At 52.8% G+C, this 16,120-nt stretch overlaps 6 protein-coding genes across 6 annotated transcripts; 4 read left to right on the forward strand and 2 right to left on the reverse strand.

The window, feature by feature from the left end:
- Nucleotides 1–345: 345 nt before the first annotated feature.
- J4E90_001463 (uncharacterized protein) lies at nt 346–2,382 on the reverse strand (the record flags this gene model as incomplete). The annotated part of the gene is made up of 2 exons (XM_051431051.1): nt 346–2,134; nt 2,186–2,382. 2 exons carry the CDS (start codon nt 2,380–2,382, stop codon nt 346–348), a joined length of 1,986 nt encoding a protein of 661 aa, XP_051294185.1.
- Nucleotides 2,383–3,429: 1,047 nt separating this feature from the next.
- On the reverse strand, nt 3,430–4,615 carry HEM2 (Aminolevulinate dehydratase; the record flags this gene model as incomplete). Its single annotated transcript, XM_051431052.1, has 2 exons — nt 3,430–4,338; nt 4,391–4,615. The coding sequence occupies 2 exons, from the start codon at nt 4,613–4,615 to the stop codon at nt 3,430–3,432; spliced, it is 1,134 nt and encodes a 377-aa protein (XP_051294186.1).
- Nucleotides 4,616–6,229: 1,614 nt separating this feature from the next.
- On the forward strand, nt 6,230–7,427 carry J4E90_001465 (uncharacterized protein; the record flags this gene model as incomplete). The annotated part of the gene is made up of 3 exons (XM_051431053.1): nt 6,230–6,356; nt 6,410–6,534; nt 6,591–7,427. The coding sequence occupies 3 exons, from the start codon at nt 6,230–6,232 to the stop codon at nt 7,425–7,427; spliced, it is 1,089 nt and encodes a 362-aa protein (XP_051294187.1).
- A 1,975-nt stretch (nt 7,428–9,402) lies between these two features.
- Nucleotides 9,403–10,413, forward strand: J4E90_001466 (uncharacterized protein; the record flags this gene model as incomplete). The annotated part of the gene is made up of 1 exon (XM_051431054.1): nt 9,403–10,413. The coding sequence occupies one exon, from the start codon at nt 9,403–9,405 to the stop codon at nt 10,411–10,413; it is 1,011 nt and encodes a 336-aa protein (XP_051294188.1).
- Nucleotides 10,414–11,179: 766 nt separating this feature from the next.
- On the forward strand, nt 11,180–11,636 carry J4E90_001467 (uncharacterized protein; the record flags this gene model as incomplete). The annotated part of the gene is made up of 2 exons (XM_051431055.1): nt 11,180–11,255; nt 11,311–11,636. 2 exons carry the CDS (start codon nt 11,180–11,182, stop codon nt 11,634–11,636), a joined length of 402 nt encoding a protein of 133 aa, XP_051294189.1.
- Nucleotides 11,637–14,920: 3,284 nt separating this feature from the next.
- On the forward strand, nt 14,921–15,907 carry J4E90_001468 (uncharacterized protein; the record flags this gene model as incomplete). Its single annotated transcript, XM_051431056.1, has 1 exon — nt 14,921–15,907. The coding sequence occupies one exon, from the start codon at nt 14,921–14,923 to the stop codon at nt 15,905–15,907; it is 987 nt and encodes a 328-aa protein (XP_051294190.1).
- Nucleotides 15,908–16,120: the final 213 nt, after the last annotated feature.

Genomic DNA, 16,120 nt, shown 5'->3' on the forward strand with positions numbered 1-16,120 from the left:
TACGACCATAGGATCATGAAAATTAGGCTTCCCGTCCGCTCAGCCATATACAAGCATGATACCGGCGGATTAGTAGTTAGGTGGGTGACCACTAGCGAATCCCCGCTGTTGTATGTTTTTGCCAAAATGTCTATCTTTTTGTCCATCACGGTCTACGCGATCGAACACCGATAGGCTCGCTCGTACAGGATGTGATGCGAGTCGCTTTGGCCCTGCGAGTGCGGCGACGATGGTGATCGTGGAGACTCCCTCTCTTTTTGCGCGTTTGTAGCAGACCCCGAGCACATGCCTCACCAACCTTCACTTGGACATCAGAACAAACACCATGGTATCATAAATTACCATCTACTTCAACTCAACAACCTTCTTTCCCTTCTTCTTCGCCTCAAGCACCGCATCCCTCCATTCCTTGACCCCATCCAACGCACCCTCTGGATCCGCCTTCTTCTGTAAAAGGTATCCTTGTATCTCCGCTGGCGAGAACACACCTTCAGGCAGCGCTTCCGCAAATTGCTTCGCCATCTCCACAAGCTTTTCTGGTGGTAGCGTCGCGAAGTTGGGTTTCGATGGCAGAGCGCCGCTAGTGAGAGGCGAGGAGGTCCCACTCGATGGCCTAGCTTTTCTCTTCTTCGTTTTGGAAGAAGGGGATTTCGCTTTCTCGTCATCGCTCTTCTTCTGTGTCTGCGTCGCGAGGTCCTCTTCGCGGCTGTACATGCGACGGAAGATCTCTTGTATTTGCGTGTTGGTGGCGAGTGTGAATCTGATCTGCAAGTCTACGCGACCAGGGCGGATGAGTGCGGAGTCAAGCTTTTCGGGGTAGTTCGTTGTCATTATCAGGACGCGGCCTTCGCTTGAGGCAGCGCCGTCGATGATGTTGAGGAGACCGGCCAGGGAGATCTTGCTTTTGCTGCCTTCTTCGTCGGTGGGAGAGGGGACTGGTGGTGGTGGAGGCGGAGGTGAGGGCTTCACGCTTGGTGCTTTTATGCTGGGCGTCTTTACGCTGGGTGCTCGGACGGATGATGCTGCATCGTCTGTAACGAGGGTGGTGGTTTCGCTGTCTGGCTTGGTTATCTTGCGGGGACGTAACGTTTGGGTAAGTCTTCGGCGGAAGGACTTCTTCTTCTCAATATCGGTGATGGACTTTTGTTTCTCCTCGACTTTCTTCTCCTCTTTGCTCTCGAGCTTCTCATCTCTGCTTTCAGTATTCTCCTCCTTCTCTGCAACGGTATCCTTGGCTTCAGTAGGTGACTTGGCTTCCTCTTCCACCTCCGAGACGCGCTCTGGTGCTGGAACCTCGGACTTGTCCCGACGGATGCCCGCGCTGTCAATGTCTTCTAACAAGACGATGCACCGATTTGGTAGCTGACTGAACAACATTGCAAGATCCGACTCGGTCATGTCACGCTCACTCAAAGAAGCGCAGTAGACGCTGAGCCCAAAGATTCCAGCTACTGCAAAGCTCAAGGATGTTTTGCCAGTACCGGGCGGTCCGTGGAACAGGTATCCTCGTCTGTGGGGAATACCGCGGGCGGCATACCACCTAGCTGTAGCTGGGTGGAGGTATTCGTTAATGTCTGCAACGACTTTGTCCTTCTGCGTTTCATCCAAAGTCACTGTGCTAATAGGTCGTGAGGGTCGGCTGGACTGGGTGGACCAGTAACCACCGTGTTTAGTCTCCGCTCGCATAATCTCAGTCGTGCTGTTACTCTTGTGCGATGACCATTCCTTGACATGATCTATCAACTCCTTGACGGGCTTCGTGCTGCGACCCATGCAACGGATGATGACAAAGTACTCAATACGTTCCGCGTACTTGTTCTCTTGCGAATCCTTCCTGAACTGAAAGTAGTGACCATTGTGGGTGAAGCTGTCGTCGCCAAGATTAGGTTCGTAGTACACAGGACTAGTACCTTTGTACTTGTCGTAATTAAAGATCCCAGACTCGTCCAAGACGTCTTCATCGTCTGACTCGGGCTCATCATCGGAGTCTGCGCTATATCGGGTCTTTGGCTTCCTCGAGGTAGCTTTCAAGTCTCTGCTGACTTCCGTCATGCGCTGTTCCGATATCCAGGATATGAACTGGGGGTATAAATCATCATCGTCGTCTATCCGGATGGCAGAGGTGCCATAATCTCTGCATGAACTGTTAGCAGACTGCAGTTGACTGGTAGAATTGTGGACTCACTGCATCCATGTACGCCCCCTGTTGTACAAGAACATGGCTCCTTGGAAGATACCGAATAATAAAAGGTAAAGAGACATCGTGCTGCCAACATCGAACCCAATTTTGTTGAGGACCAGCTGGACAATAGCACCGAAGCCGGGAATGTTGATCGCTGCATCTGCGAGGCCAGGAGGTAGCGATTCCTTTAGACTCTCCATGATTATACCAGGTCGATGGCGCAATCCGCACGTCGAAGGATTGTTATAAGTGGACGTGTCTTGAATGAAGTCCGATGCGTTTGCTCGCGTAACAAAGCACCCCCGATTAGATGTGTTCACAGCGAATGTCGGTGATTGTTGTAAAGTCGTAGGAGTCCAAGACGAGACCTGTGATATACTTATTTGTCGCAAGCGCAATTCACCAGGCATCCAGATGATGTATGTTGGTTTACCTAATAGCAATTATCGTCATGACTTGGAGTTGAGAAAAAGGGCGGTGGGATGGCAGCCTGAGCTAAGGAGTGGCTGTGCATATTGTGCAGCCGGTCCAATGCAATCAGCTTCGACATCAGCCTCTCAAGGCTCTGTTAGGAGAAAGATTCCTCGCTGGGGTAACGGTCACCTGCATGATGCGTCCAGTGAGTGGAGACCGCATGTGTCTAAAGTGCAGTGGCATCGCTAGGTCGAATGAGAGCGTTCGCGCGCAAACAGCGTGGCTCCAAGCAAGGCTGAGTGGCGTTCACTTTGAATCCCAGGATAAACATCATTTGCGCACGAAGGGCGACTGAAGTGGCTGAGATGCATGCCGCTGTGGATACGGACGCATCATTGCCGACTTTGGTGAGAAGAACCGGCGACGCCGGTCGTGAAGTGCGGGCTAGCCGGTGAGTCAAACGCCCACCATGGTACCGTAGGGAGGGTGCTGACTCGAAAGCTTAGCGAGGTAGCAGCAAGGCAGCCGCAGGGTTGAGATGTGCTGGGGTTGGTTCATCTGCAGATGGCGGAGGGAGGGCTGCAATCCTCCGCATGTTCGGGCTAGCGTGTTTCTGTACATGGTCTTGGCACTATACGAGGCGGGCTGTAAGCCCGCTCCAGAGCTCACACCTTGTTCGTGACTTAGGAGAATGTTGCGCTGTTGTTCGTGTGCGATAGATCTCAGAAACGAAATGATGTAGAAGTGGTGATGAGATTTCATTGGTAGACATGCCGTCTGGATATCAAACGCCCCTACGCCCTTTCTTTTGCCGTACAACTATGCTAGCCCCTCTAGTTACCCAACCAGTCTAGGAACTCTGGCGTGAAGTAGCTGACCACTATTGAAGCTCCCGCTCGGAGTATGCCCTGCGTAGCCTCTTCCGCCATCTGCCTCAAGTCGAACACACCTGCAGCTGCGGCAGCGTGGATCATAGCGTATTCTCCAGACACCTGGTATGCTGCAATGGGCATGTCCTTGCCAATTTCCTTCGCATCGCTGATAATGTCGAGGTACTGGCTCGCAGGCTTGACCATGATGATGTCCGCACCCTCACCAATATCTCTGACAATGGCTCGTCGTGCCAGACCACGGCCGCCGGGAGGTAATTGGTAGCATCTTCGGTCGCCAAACGAGGGCACTGAGCCTGCAGCGTCGCGGAAGGGACCGTATAAACATCCTGAGAACTTGGCGGCATACGACATTAGCACGACCTGGTGCGAGATGCCGGCTTCGATGAGCCTCAGCTTGATGGCGCGTATGCGACCGTCGTTCATGTCCGAAGGCGCAACGCAATGCGCGCCGGCGTTGGCATACGACAGCGCCACATCCGCAATTCGCTCCACTGACAATGCATTGTTCAAGCTCCCATCCTCCTTGAGGATACCGCAATGGCCGTGTGAGGTGTATTCGCAGAGGCAGACGTCGGCGACGATGAAGAGATCGGGGAATGCTCGTCGCAGCAGGCGGATGGCCTTGATGACGGGGCCCTTGGGGTCGTCTGCGTTGGTGCCCAAGGCGTCTTTCGCTGAGGGTGCGAGTGGGACTCCGAACAGTATGACGGACTTGAGGCCCTTTGCGACGAGCGGGGTGAGGTATGGCACGACCTTGTTCAGGCCTCGGCGGTGGATGTTCGGTAGGGAGGGAATAAGTATCTCTTCGTCAGGCTGGTCGGAAATGAAGAGGGGGTAGATGAGCATCGACTGCATTGAGTGTTAGCCTTCGTCATAGGACTCATGGCGTCATACCTCGCACCTTTGTGAGCTGTCGCTCGGCTTGCCATGCTCGCGACAGAGGGTGGCTGTATCCTCCATGCAATTGGCTCTTGATATCTCCGGATATGCTCACGCTCGTCGCGGCAGTGCTGGCGTAGGATCGGGTGGAACGCGCTTCCGATATTTGAGAGCGCAGGTCCGGTCGCTCTGGCCGCTCCGAATTGTTCCGGTATGCGATGTCTGAGACGAGCGAGGAGAACGACATGGCGGAGAGAAAGCAATGATATTTCGTAGGTTGGTGAAGGAATCGAAAAGTTCAAGTCCCGCCTGTGCAAAGAAAGTGGAATGCCGCTGACGTTGGCGTCGGGGAAAGGTGGCGTTCGTAGTAAATGCGGACAGCCGAGGCGTCAAGTTTCACTCCGACTATAGCGATCGCACTTTCAGTTTCAGAAAATCGGAGAACGGAAACACGCAGAGACAAGATAGTAGTATCGGATTGAAGAGAGGAATGGAAGCGCAGTTCTCTAATCAATCATATTTACATAAGGTGCGGCGACCACTATAAGCATACGCATATAAGCTGCAAATTGTCTCCGGTGCCCAATCATATGCGCAGGATTACTGAGAATCAGATGTGGCCTAGCGTCGGATGGTGTTAGTCAGCTCCCGGTCGAGAAGTCGGGACAGTCTCGGGAATCTTGGAAGCGCATCGAGCTTCATCACATGATGCATCGCCGAAGTAAACACCTGTGCAATCGCGCTCCAAGCGCACACGATCGATCCTCAGCCTCTTCCACGACAAGATGATGTCGTTGTTTCGAGTCGCGAGAACCCAGCGGGGCGCACGCCTTTTATGACGATGTGGCTGGCTCACGATTTCCCGTCTCTGGCCGTCTGCCTCCCCACCATCTCGACTTCCTCCTTTTCATCGGTCCTTCTACAATGGAGTCTTACTTTTGTCTTGTACGGTCGCCATCGTTCAGTAATCGCGAAGTCTGTTGCTACCGCCGATCAAGATCAATCTCAACATGACCGGACGTGGCTACTTTGCAAAGTTACTCCTCAACTCAACAATGTGAACGCGCAGTATGCGATGCGAGCCAGCACCAACATTAACATGGTACCGCAGTATCCTCATCAGATGGAGACGCCAGGCAGATAACGCCACGTACGAAGTCTCTGTCGTATACCCACCAAAATCAATACGGACAGGACCCTCAAAGCAAAAAGCAACAACACAAAACGAAAACATCAGCTTCGGAATGCGATGTGTTGAGACGAAGGGCAAAGCGGGGTCGCCTTCTCAACCTATGAGCACTTTCGATAACCCACTGTATTCGCTTACGGCTCGCATGGACACAACGTGTATACCGACGTCGTGCTTTCTTTTTCGACATCGCAAGACCCCGCTGCCCCTAGCTTGAACCCTAACTTCGAAAACAAACATCACAAAGCAAAACCTCTATACCTAGCGACCATACCCGGCACTCGGTTAGGCTAAGAAGAGTAACTCCGTCCAATAGTGCTACACCATCATTTTCATTATTCCTACTAGTCTAGGAGCACTGGGCGCTACCCCGAGTGCCGCGTCGCTCCCTTGACGGTTTTCACTGCAAGCCGACAGAAACGGCAGTCCACAATCACTGTACTGACATGGATGATTGCGCGCCGTCAGCGCGGGGCAGCTAACGTTAGACCCCGTAGGCCGTTCATCATCTTGGTGTTGCGCATATCACGACAAACAAAGTATAAGCCGTGCGTCCTGTGAAAGATAAACACCAGGTATATATGTAGAGGGCATGCAAGGCACACGAATCCTTCCTTACCCCTGTACCCATCGCAACTCCACTCAATTCGGTGACGATTGTCTGTTCCAATCATGTCGTCTGACCTACGCGCCCCCACCGTTGCTGTCAACTTGACACTGATTGTGTTGACTTCACTCGCTATTAGCTGTCGTATTGGGAGGAAGATCAAGATACTGAGCAGCTTTGGCTGGCATGATGGTGAGCTCAGTCTACTTATTCCCACACGAGTCATCATACTAACTGATATGAAGCTCTTGCTGTCTTTGCCGGGTCTTGCGCCATCGTCCTCTCATGCATCCAGATGTACGCCACTCGTCTCGGAGCAGGCCTACACGAAGCAGATATTGACCCAGCCAACATGGAGATGCTCCTCAAGGTACATCAACCCCAACTAACGATGGCCATCTTCCACCTGCTAACTCACGACCCCAGATGGTCATGGCCGCCCTAATCTTCTACTTCTCCGTCAACTGGGCCGTCAAGCACTCGCTACTCATCTTCTACGCCGAGCTCACCTTCGAGCCGTGGGCCCGCCGTTGTATCTTCATCATGCACATCGTCGCCTTCTCCTTCGGTCTCACCTGCGTCGTAACTAGCATCTTCCAATGCGTCCCGGTGGCGAAATGGTGGGACCCAACCATCGAGGGCTACTGCATCAACTTGAGCGATTTCTCCTACTTCAACTCGGTCTTCATGGTGGCCTGCGATGCCGTCCTCTACATCCTCCCCGTTATTTTCACCTGGAATGTTAAGCTCAGGCGCCATCACCGCATCGCCGTCAACTTCCTCTTCGCTTTGGGCGGACTTGTCCTCGCTGCAAGCGCAACTCGCGTCTACTTCGTCCACCGACTCGCCACCATGGGGGACTTCCCCTTCCAATACGCTGCATCCATGATCTGCGCCGTTGTGGAGAACCATCTTGCCGTTATCGTCGCCTGCGCACCCAGCATCAAGGCTGTCCTCATCCGCTACTACCCCAGCCTGCAGAGCAAGTTCGAACGTATCATCAGCGACGAGGGCTCGGGCTCAAAGGGCAAAGCATACCGAACTGGAAGCAGCGATCGTGCTACATATGACCCTGAGGCTGGAACCAATGGCAGCGAAGATGTCAAGCTGCAGATTGTTAAGACACAAGATGTCAAGATTGAGAGGCCAGATGCGAATCGCATGATCACTGGCAGCAGTGGCAAGAGTGAAGGTAGTCTGCTAGGACGCTGGTGGCGGGCACCTAATAACTGGAACGTCAGCGTCGAGAGCCAGGGGAAGTAAGATGGAGGACTTTGTATATTCGTAGTCGTTTCGAGGTTGATCACCCCTTCCTTCTGTTCAGTATCATACCCATGTAGTCCTCAACCACCAAGTTCATCTTCATATCCACCACTTCTCACACATCCGTCGTCCTCCACGCCCCCTCATCACCTCCCAATCTCACCCCCAAACCACCCCGAATACCTCCCCCCCTCACTCCACATCCTCCCACTCCTCCTCCCCACCCCCAACCCTCGGCACCCCACCCGGCCCCAACAACGGCCTATTCCCTCCCGTCCCGATATGAACGAAGCCAAAAGGCTCACCAATGCACATCTCCCTCTCCTCCTCATACTCAACTTCGCTTTCACCGAAACCAAGCGCAATCTTGATCTTAGCCCACAATATCTTCCAGAAACCGTCTGACCCGACGATCTCGGCTTCGGTGACAGGCTGGGGCAGCGCGGTGATGCTAGTGTCTTGCGCGTCTTTGAGGTTGGCGAGTGTGGGGTTCGCGAGGTGGTGGGATGTGTTTGGCCGGGAAGAGGAATTGGCGTCGGCGAAGAGGATGGATGTCATGGGGAGGAGGTGCTTTGAGTCGTTTTGGGCCATTTTGTTTTGAGGCGCGAAAGCGTGTAGTGTAGGTGTAGTGTAGGTGTAGTGTGTATAGTGTGATGTTCTTTGTGCGCTGGTGTTTGTCAGTGGCTGTATTGCAAAGATATGCAATGCGAGTGTAGAGGTACGGTGAGGTTGGCCCTGGCTACGAGTCTGAGAGACGAGGGATATCTCTTTGTTGTGGTCGCGGCGCGTGTCTCAGTTCGTTTGTTCGGAGGTTGCGTCATTGCGCAAACGGTGGGTTGAATGCGACGGTGGATGCAAGTTGCGTACGCGGGGTAGGGGCGCGCTGAGGGTGGTCTGATCTCTTGACTGAATAGAGTCTTCATATTGTTATGAGCAGAATTATTCTTCATAAACTCTATCATGCGCTGAGGTGAACTGCGAGCTCCTATCGAATCGGTGTACTACTCCAATGCGACTGGCCCGTCGTCTGAGTCCGGATCGCGACGGCTTCTGACCTATTGACCATCGTGACGACGCGGTACAGACTTTACGCGCTGTGCCATTTGGTACGAGAACCTCCGATGATCTGTTCATACCCAATTACTGTGCGCTGCTTGAGAACATAGTCTTAGGCCTTGGACAACATTTGCTGCAAACGCGCTCACCGTCTCCCTGGCTTGGGCATCGCAGCCCATCGCAGGCAGAACTGGACCTCATCCCTTGCTCTTGAACAACTGCATAATGCCATCACAATATCTAGAGAGTGGCGGCAAACGTGCTAGGGTGTGTTTCGTATATCGAGGAAGGCGCGGTGGTACTTCGGTTGTCGTCGCGTCCACTCCAAGGCTCGTTCGTTATTGCTGCCCGTACGGGATCAGAATTGTGTAAAATCTCAAACTCATGCCTTTAAGAAGAGGGAAATAGTCGCATACATGAGAGCATTGAAGTGGAAGAATGCGCGTTCAAGAAGGTCAAGCCAAGAAGGACGTTGGCAGTCGCCGCGCGGCGCGACTACCTAAGTAATCAATCGGGCTTACTGTGTATGTACCTCAAACCCAAGCAATCCGAGATCGCTCCCGTTCGCATCCGTCCGTTTGACAAAGCATCAATATCTGATTTACTGCAACATCGCTTCCCCAGATTCCGTTGCCGATGGTTAAACAATCTGGGGTAAAGTTGTCCACGGAACGATTTGTGCCACCAATCACACGATACAACACCAACAATGCTTCCTCCACACTTCCCCACAAAGTCACAATGGCAATGGCAAACAGCGCGCATGTTCAATAGTCGGCCCGTAGAGGTAAGCGCGACGGAATAATTACAGACTGTAGTAATCGCGTAAAGGGGTGCATCTCGTCAATCTAGTATAAGTACCCGGCCGTTCCGATGGACGGGTACCGAATACCAGGTCACTCGTTCTCTGCCGATCAAGATGGCATTCCGTATAGTACAATTCCTTGCATTTGCAAGCACTCTTTCTGTCGCATCTGCCGACAAGTACACACGAACAAAGCCCGACCGAGGCGCGTTAGTCGTCGATGCGTCTGGCGCAACCAACGGCAGCTACCCCAGCATCAGTGCCGCAGTAGACGCACTGCATAACAAGACCGATGCCCAGAAGATCTTCGTCGTCGCCGGCATATACAACGAACAAGTCTACATCCCTCCTCATGCCGGCCCCATCACCCTACAAGGTTCTACGAAGAACGCTCGCGGCTACAAGGACAACGAAGTCACCTTGACATACAACCTTTCACGTAATACACCCGGTCTTGCCAACAACGACGCAACAGCTACCCTCCGCTTGAACACAACGAATATCCGCGTGTACAATCTGAACATCGCCAACACCTTCGGCGCCGCAGAGAAGAACGGCCAAGCCCTCGCCCTAAGCGCGCAAAAGACGAACCAAGGATTCTACGGCTGCAAGTTCACCGGTTACCAAGATACCATCTACGCCAACACCGGGCGCCAGATCTACGCAAGGTCCTTCGTCAACGGCGCGGTAGACTTCATCTTCGGTCTGCGCGCCATCGCGTGGTTCGACAAGATCGATATCGAGGCCATCGGTCCCGGTTGGGTTACTGCCAATGGTCGCGAAGCGGAGAACAATACCAGCATCTATGTCTTCAACCAGGTCAACGTCTCCGGAACCAACGGCACGAACTCGACCTTCCTTGGCAGGCCGTGGAGACCTTACTCCAGGGTGGTTTTCCAAGACAGCTATCTGAGCGATGTGGTGAAGCCGGAGGGATGGGCGAGGTGGGATGATGTACAGAGTGTGGATAATGTTGTTTACCAGGAGTACATGAACTACGGGCCTGGCGCAAATCCAGAGGCAAGGGCAAACTTCTCATCGCAGCGGGACGCGCGGATCAAGGCGTCGGATTTGTTTGGGGTGAACTTTGAGAAGGAGAACTGGGTTGATGCGGATTATTTGTAGATATCTCATAGAATCTGAGAGAAGCAGCGTTGTACGATAGACTTGAAAGAGGTAGTAATTGTAACACTCGGTGTTCTTCAACCCCGCGCCCTATAGCATCGCGTGCGAACTAAATGAGGACATTTTATGCCGAAAGCACTCATGAGAAGCAGACCTGGATCGGTTGGTAGTCCGACAAGCTGTTAGAAGTCGTATAGTGGGTTGGGTGGTTGCGAATACACGCGGTTGGTAGGGGCGGAAAGTCCGATTGCCGGGAGTGGGGCATCACGTGACTATCCGCTCTGGCGGGCACCACCTGGGCATCCATGTATCTCCAACAGAGCGCAGGATCACTCACCACAATGCGATTCCGAGCTCTTTGGGCTTCTACCCGCTGCAGTGTATGGTATCGTGACGCGTAGATATGTTCCCACTTTGATGCTGTCGTCGCTTGTTCTTTGGCATACGTCATCATCTTAATTGCCCAGGAGCGCAAGCTCTACGGCACACGCAAACATCGACAAAAAGTAGCGTCGAAAGCACTGGCGTTCGGTGTCATGCTTTTCCGCAGCTGTCATAGATAAGTAAGAGTGGATTTGTACGGGAAGCAGATGCCGAACCCCTAGAGATCGGCCTTGCGGCTTGATGATGACGTTTTGGCAACATCACAGGCACGTCAAGGAGGGAGTATGATAAACATGCGTAGACATTTCGCTGTGAACTTCTGCAAACTGCGACTTTATACCTGCAAATTCCCGTAATAGACTCGAGATTCACCAGAAACAAAATGGCATCAAGATTCCTCCAAAGCTTCTCGCGCTCAGCGCCCATTGCGACCCGCTCTATCCAACAGCGAAGCGAAGGTGACTACCCTCACTCCAATACAAAAGGAACAAAAACTAATCCTTTTCTTCTCAGTCCTCGCACCAGTAACCACCCGCACATACGCCAGCAGCGCTGCACCCGGCCAATCATCCAACGTCTCCAACCCGCAAGCAAGCAGCGCCGAGAGCCAGTCCATCAACAAAAGCGCCTCAGTCGGCCAGACCGACAAGAACGATGGCGACCACGCATCGATACAGAACCCAGTCAGCCATCCAGAGCACGACCGCGCAGGCGCGACGGAAGAGGCAACGGAAAGTCAGGACAACATGAAGCATGACCCGAAGGAGCCGGATGCGAAGAAGAGGGAGAAGACGCTGAACTATGGGCAGAATAAGCCGCTGGATGCGGCTGATAAGTAGAGCTTGGCAAAGGAAATGAATGGTTGTTGGGCGAACCTATGTAAATTGGGGAGCTGGAAGAACAATTTGAACAATGCTGATGCGGCCATGACCCTGAGACCCGTGTAGTGATGATGCCCCATATGCTGTAGAAAAGGCCTACACATCGTCTTCTATCTGAGAAGGAGCCATTGCTGTTTTGCAATCATGTTCCGAGTAGCGATCATCATCTTGATACACGATGCGGTCGATCCATTCCTTGACGTCTTCGTTCTTGCTCCCAACCTTTTCAGATGGCCGACTATCGGGATTCCCGTACAGCCTAGTGCTGTTGGTCGAATCACTATCGGACTGAAATAGCAATTGTCGGCTTAGCTACATCAGCACATAGTTATGGAGCGCTCTCCATCAGTGAACACCGATTGCCACTTTGTCATAATGTCGTGGTTGAATGGTGCCCGGAATTGCCCCAGTCTCTCGTATACTTTGCCTTCATACGAATTTGTTTCTTTCAGCAACAAGCCTTCCACCATATACTCTACCTGAACAAGTGCCGCAAGTAGAAACACGCTTCCATTGTCGGGCTTCTCATTCGGCTCATCCATAGTGACAAAGAGACGTTCAAAACCCTCCTCTTTCAAACTTTCTGCATTTTTATAGCCGATCGGCCCACCCAGCGTCCATTTGATAGGTCTAGACCAGGCCCGGATGGTCAGCAGTATCATCTTCTCCATACATGGTCTTCGCTCGTTTCTAACGAGTGGAAAAAGCCTGTACTCTTCTGCGATTGCTATAACCGTCAAAGACACTCCAGCACTTGGTCGCGTTCTCAGTCGGCCATTCATCGATGCCCAGCTCCACGTTGGCGTGACCACCCAGCTGCCATCCAACATCTGGCTAGAGGACTTGGGCAGCCTTTGTGGTGGTCTCTCATCAGCATGGAATGGATGTCCAGGCGCACGATTTGCTCTCCAGTTTAAACTTTGTGGGAGCGTTTTCCAGAAGTGGCCAGCAAGATAGGTATCGTTTGATGCGTAGCGCATGCAGCTTGCAATAGCCGAAATAGCAATCAACTTGTCCGCTTGGGGATATGTGAGCTGCCTCGCACTGTACTCCGCAAGGATCTTAGACCAAGTATCCTCTAAAGTCCAACTGTCTGAGGATTGCGGAATGGAAGGTATCTGAAGACCCAGCGCTTCACTCAGAACTGCCCTCGTAGAGTCAGGACAAAGTTCGAAGCCACATGGAAGAGATTCGCTTGCGTTTGGGACCCGTTCACAGTCCCAGAAAAGTTCTCCATGGCCGATGCTCAAGACGCGGGTAGCCAACAGCCGTTCTTGTAGGACCCATGCGCGACTTCCGAGGGGCTGTTGATAAAGTGAATGTTGGAAGTACTGGCTTGGTATGACAGTGAAGGCACGAGCTGTGCCGGTAAAATCCTCACTCATTCTTCGCACAGCCATATTTGTAGTGAAAGGGAGATTCGCTTTACGAGTATAACCTCCAATACAGCTTTGGTCCGGGTGAGTAGCCTGCACCAAAGAGATGTTGATGATGCAATTCGAGTACACTTCTTGCATGCGACTGCACTCCAACTGCCAGTCTTCACTACTTCCCCTGCCAGACTGTATGATACAGAGAGCATCGATCCAGAGGTAGCGAACTCCGAGCCCTTCTACGAAGCGAATTGCCTCTTGGAAGGCAATGGGTAAATCTGGATGGAGTATTCCGAGCCGAAAATCTTGCATATTATCGGCCGTCAGCCGGATGAAGCTAGGATTTGGGCCCCAGCAGTAACTCAAAGCAGCATACGGGCCCGATGGTTCTTCTTCCTGTGGTAGTATTAGGCGGACTTTGTGGCTACCAAGTTCGAGGAGCCGTGTCGGATATGTATGTGGCTGTGTATGTTTCTGGCACTGCTCATGGGTGTCTAGACAAGTGCTCATCCACTTTTGCGCAGCCTGTAGAGATTCTGCCATGGGTATTGTGGACCATCTGCCGTATGTACCGACATTCACTGGGACGTTCGCTGTAGGTACGGCGACAAATCTCTGCGAATCGAGCTTTTTCGGAAACCCGTTGGCAACACTTTTCTTTCTCCCCCACGTAGATAAAGAGGAACAGCTGATGATATGTTCTTCTCGTAGAGAACGGGAAACTCCAGAAGAACTATCTGGAATCCGACCGATGGTGAAGTGACTTTTCAGGTCGTCCCTCAAGTGCCCAGTCTCTGGCCTTACAGATTCCCACAGGGGAGTACATATGTAGCATCCGTCTGCTGCTGCTTTGGTGAGGGAGGCAAGGCCCGAATGATGCTTGCGGTCGCCGCGTGAGAATACACGTACGCATTCTTCGCAAAGCATCTCGATCAATATTCAAACACAAGCAGCTCCCCCTTCCGCTGGGCCAAGGCGGCGATACAGTGGTTGGGAAAGTGTGAGCGTGAGCAGGATACTAGAGGGACAAATCGTGGCGCTTTTCGTCATGCATACTGTGGAACCACAGCAAATTATCAGGATGTGCGAGGTCGCTGTGAACGTTGTGCGGTTGCGGATGACAGTAGAGGGCGTGAGATGTAGATGCGGAGTCGCAGCTTCGTTGATCTGAATCGAATTGTTTACGACGCCGCATGTTGTATGCGCCACGCACGTGATGTGCACACAAAAATTTGGAAGTTAGCTTGATGATAACGGGCCTGCTCTTCAACACTCAGTACTGGAGTCCTCGGATGTCGTAGATACGCGCACGCATAACTGCAATCGTACTAGTTCGCCCTCTAGTTCTAATCGCAGTGGATCATGTTCTTCACGCCACATCGCAGTGCCCCAGCGTATAGCGCCACAAAACGCATCCGTATCCAGAAAGCCGATTACTGTTCGGAGGAAATGAAAAGCAAGGACAAAGGCAGTTTGTTTCGCAGTTTCGAAACTGTTAAACGCGGAACAGCGGACACTAGTGTTTTGGCACGGGCGATCCGCCAATGAGCAGCTCCGCAGCTGGCTTAGCGCCTTGGCAACGTCTCCTGTCGTTCATGCTGCGGTCCCTAACCTCCACAATAGTCCTAGGCCTAACGGCGAAGATGCCTCGCTTGGGCGAAAACACCAGGAGGTTTGAAACTTTGGTGGACGTGCCGAGGGAAGGATGCCCTGGGCTGTGCCATGGTGGGCACGAGGCTTCGGCCTCAGGCATAAGTACCACGGGCGCGCCACTGTTTACGGTTTCTTCATCGCGCTTCATTCTCTTACCACCTTTACTATCTTTTCAGCTTCTTCTATCGTTTATTACATTCGTTACTAAGGCACAGGATGTCTCTTTACACTCTTTTTGCTGCGGGTCTGCTCGCTCAGTTCGCAAACGCGTACACCGTCATCCAGATTCCTCCCCCTTTCATGGAGAAGAACATCGACCCCATTGTCTACCCTGGCGAGTTTGACAAGTCGCATCTACACTCTTTCTACGGCTCTGACGCCGTTGTCGCCGGCACCAAGACCAGCGCCGAACTCCAAAAGGGTTGCACCACCGCCGAGAACCCCAACGACTTGTCGAGCTACTGGGTGCCCACCTTCCTATACACCAAGGATGGCAAGAACTACGAACCCGTTCCCGTCTTCCGCTTCAGCGCATACTACAACCTCGGCGAGACCCCCGCTGAGGTCGCCATCCCACAAGACTTGCAGATGGTTGCCGGCAAAGCCGACGCCATGACCCCAGACGCTATGGACGTCAACGCAAAGGCCTCATGGGGCTGCGAGAGCGAAGACATTCCTCTCGACGCCAACGGCTTCCCCACCAAGACCTGCTCCACCCACATCCAGCAACTCCTCTTCTTCCCTCAGTGCGTCAACGAGAAGACGCTCGAGACCGGCTACAAGAGCCGCGACAACGGAACACCCAACTGGTGCCCCAAGGGCATGAAGTCCATGCCTCAACTCCGCTTCTCCATCCGCTACGATATGCGCAAGGCATTGCCCAACGGCTGGTCTGGTACCACCGCGCCGTTCAAGCTGGCCTGCGGACCTGCGTGGTGCTCGCACGGTGACTTCATTAACGGTTGGGTTCCTGAGGCTGCGAAGAACATGGTCGGCACGACCAGCGAGAAGCAGCATTTTGCTGCCGTTGAGGGTCCTCTTGGTGGTCCTTCAGATGGCGCTTCTTGCAAGGCTAAGGACGCTGATCCCAGCCATGGCACGAACAACTATGCTAAGAGCGTTGCTGCTATGGCTAAGCGCAGTGTTGGCGCTTGGGGCTGGGAAACCAGGTCTAGGCTCGCTCGCTTGGTCCAGGGCGCATAGGTTGCGACGAACGATGGTATCGTGGTCTCGTATCTGACAGAAGTCGAGAAGACCTTCATGTACATATTTAAAAAGAGGACTCTGCGTGACGTCAACAAAACGTACACATTGTAGCAGCAGGAACCAGCAATTCATTCACATATTCACGTCATATCCTCATCAGTCCAGTCGTGACGTGACGTCTTCTCGTTGTGACAATCAGATGGAGAGTGG

This window comes from Alternaria incomplexa (assembly GCF_024043165.1).
Source record: "Alternaria incomplexa strain BMP 0042 chromosome Unknown scaffold_2, whole genome shotgun sequence".
NCBI lineage: Eukaryota > Fungi > Ascomycota > Dothideomycetes > Pleosporales > Pleosporaceae > Alternaria > Alternaria incomplexa.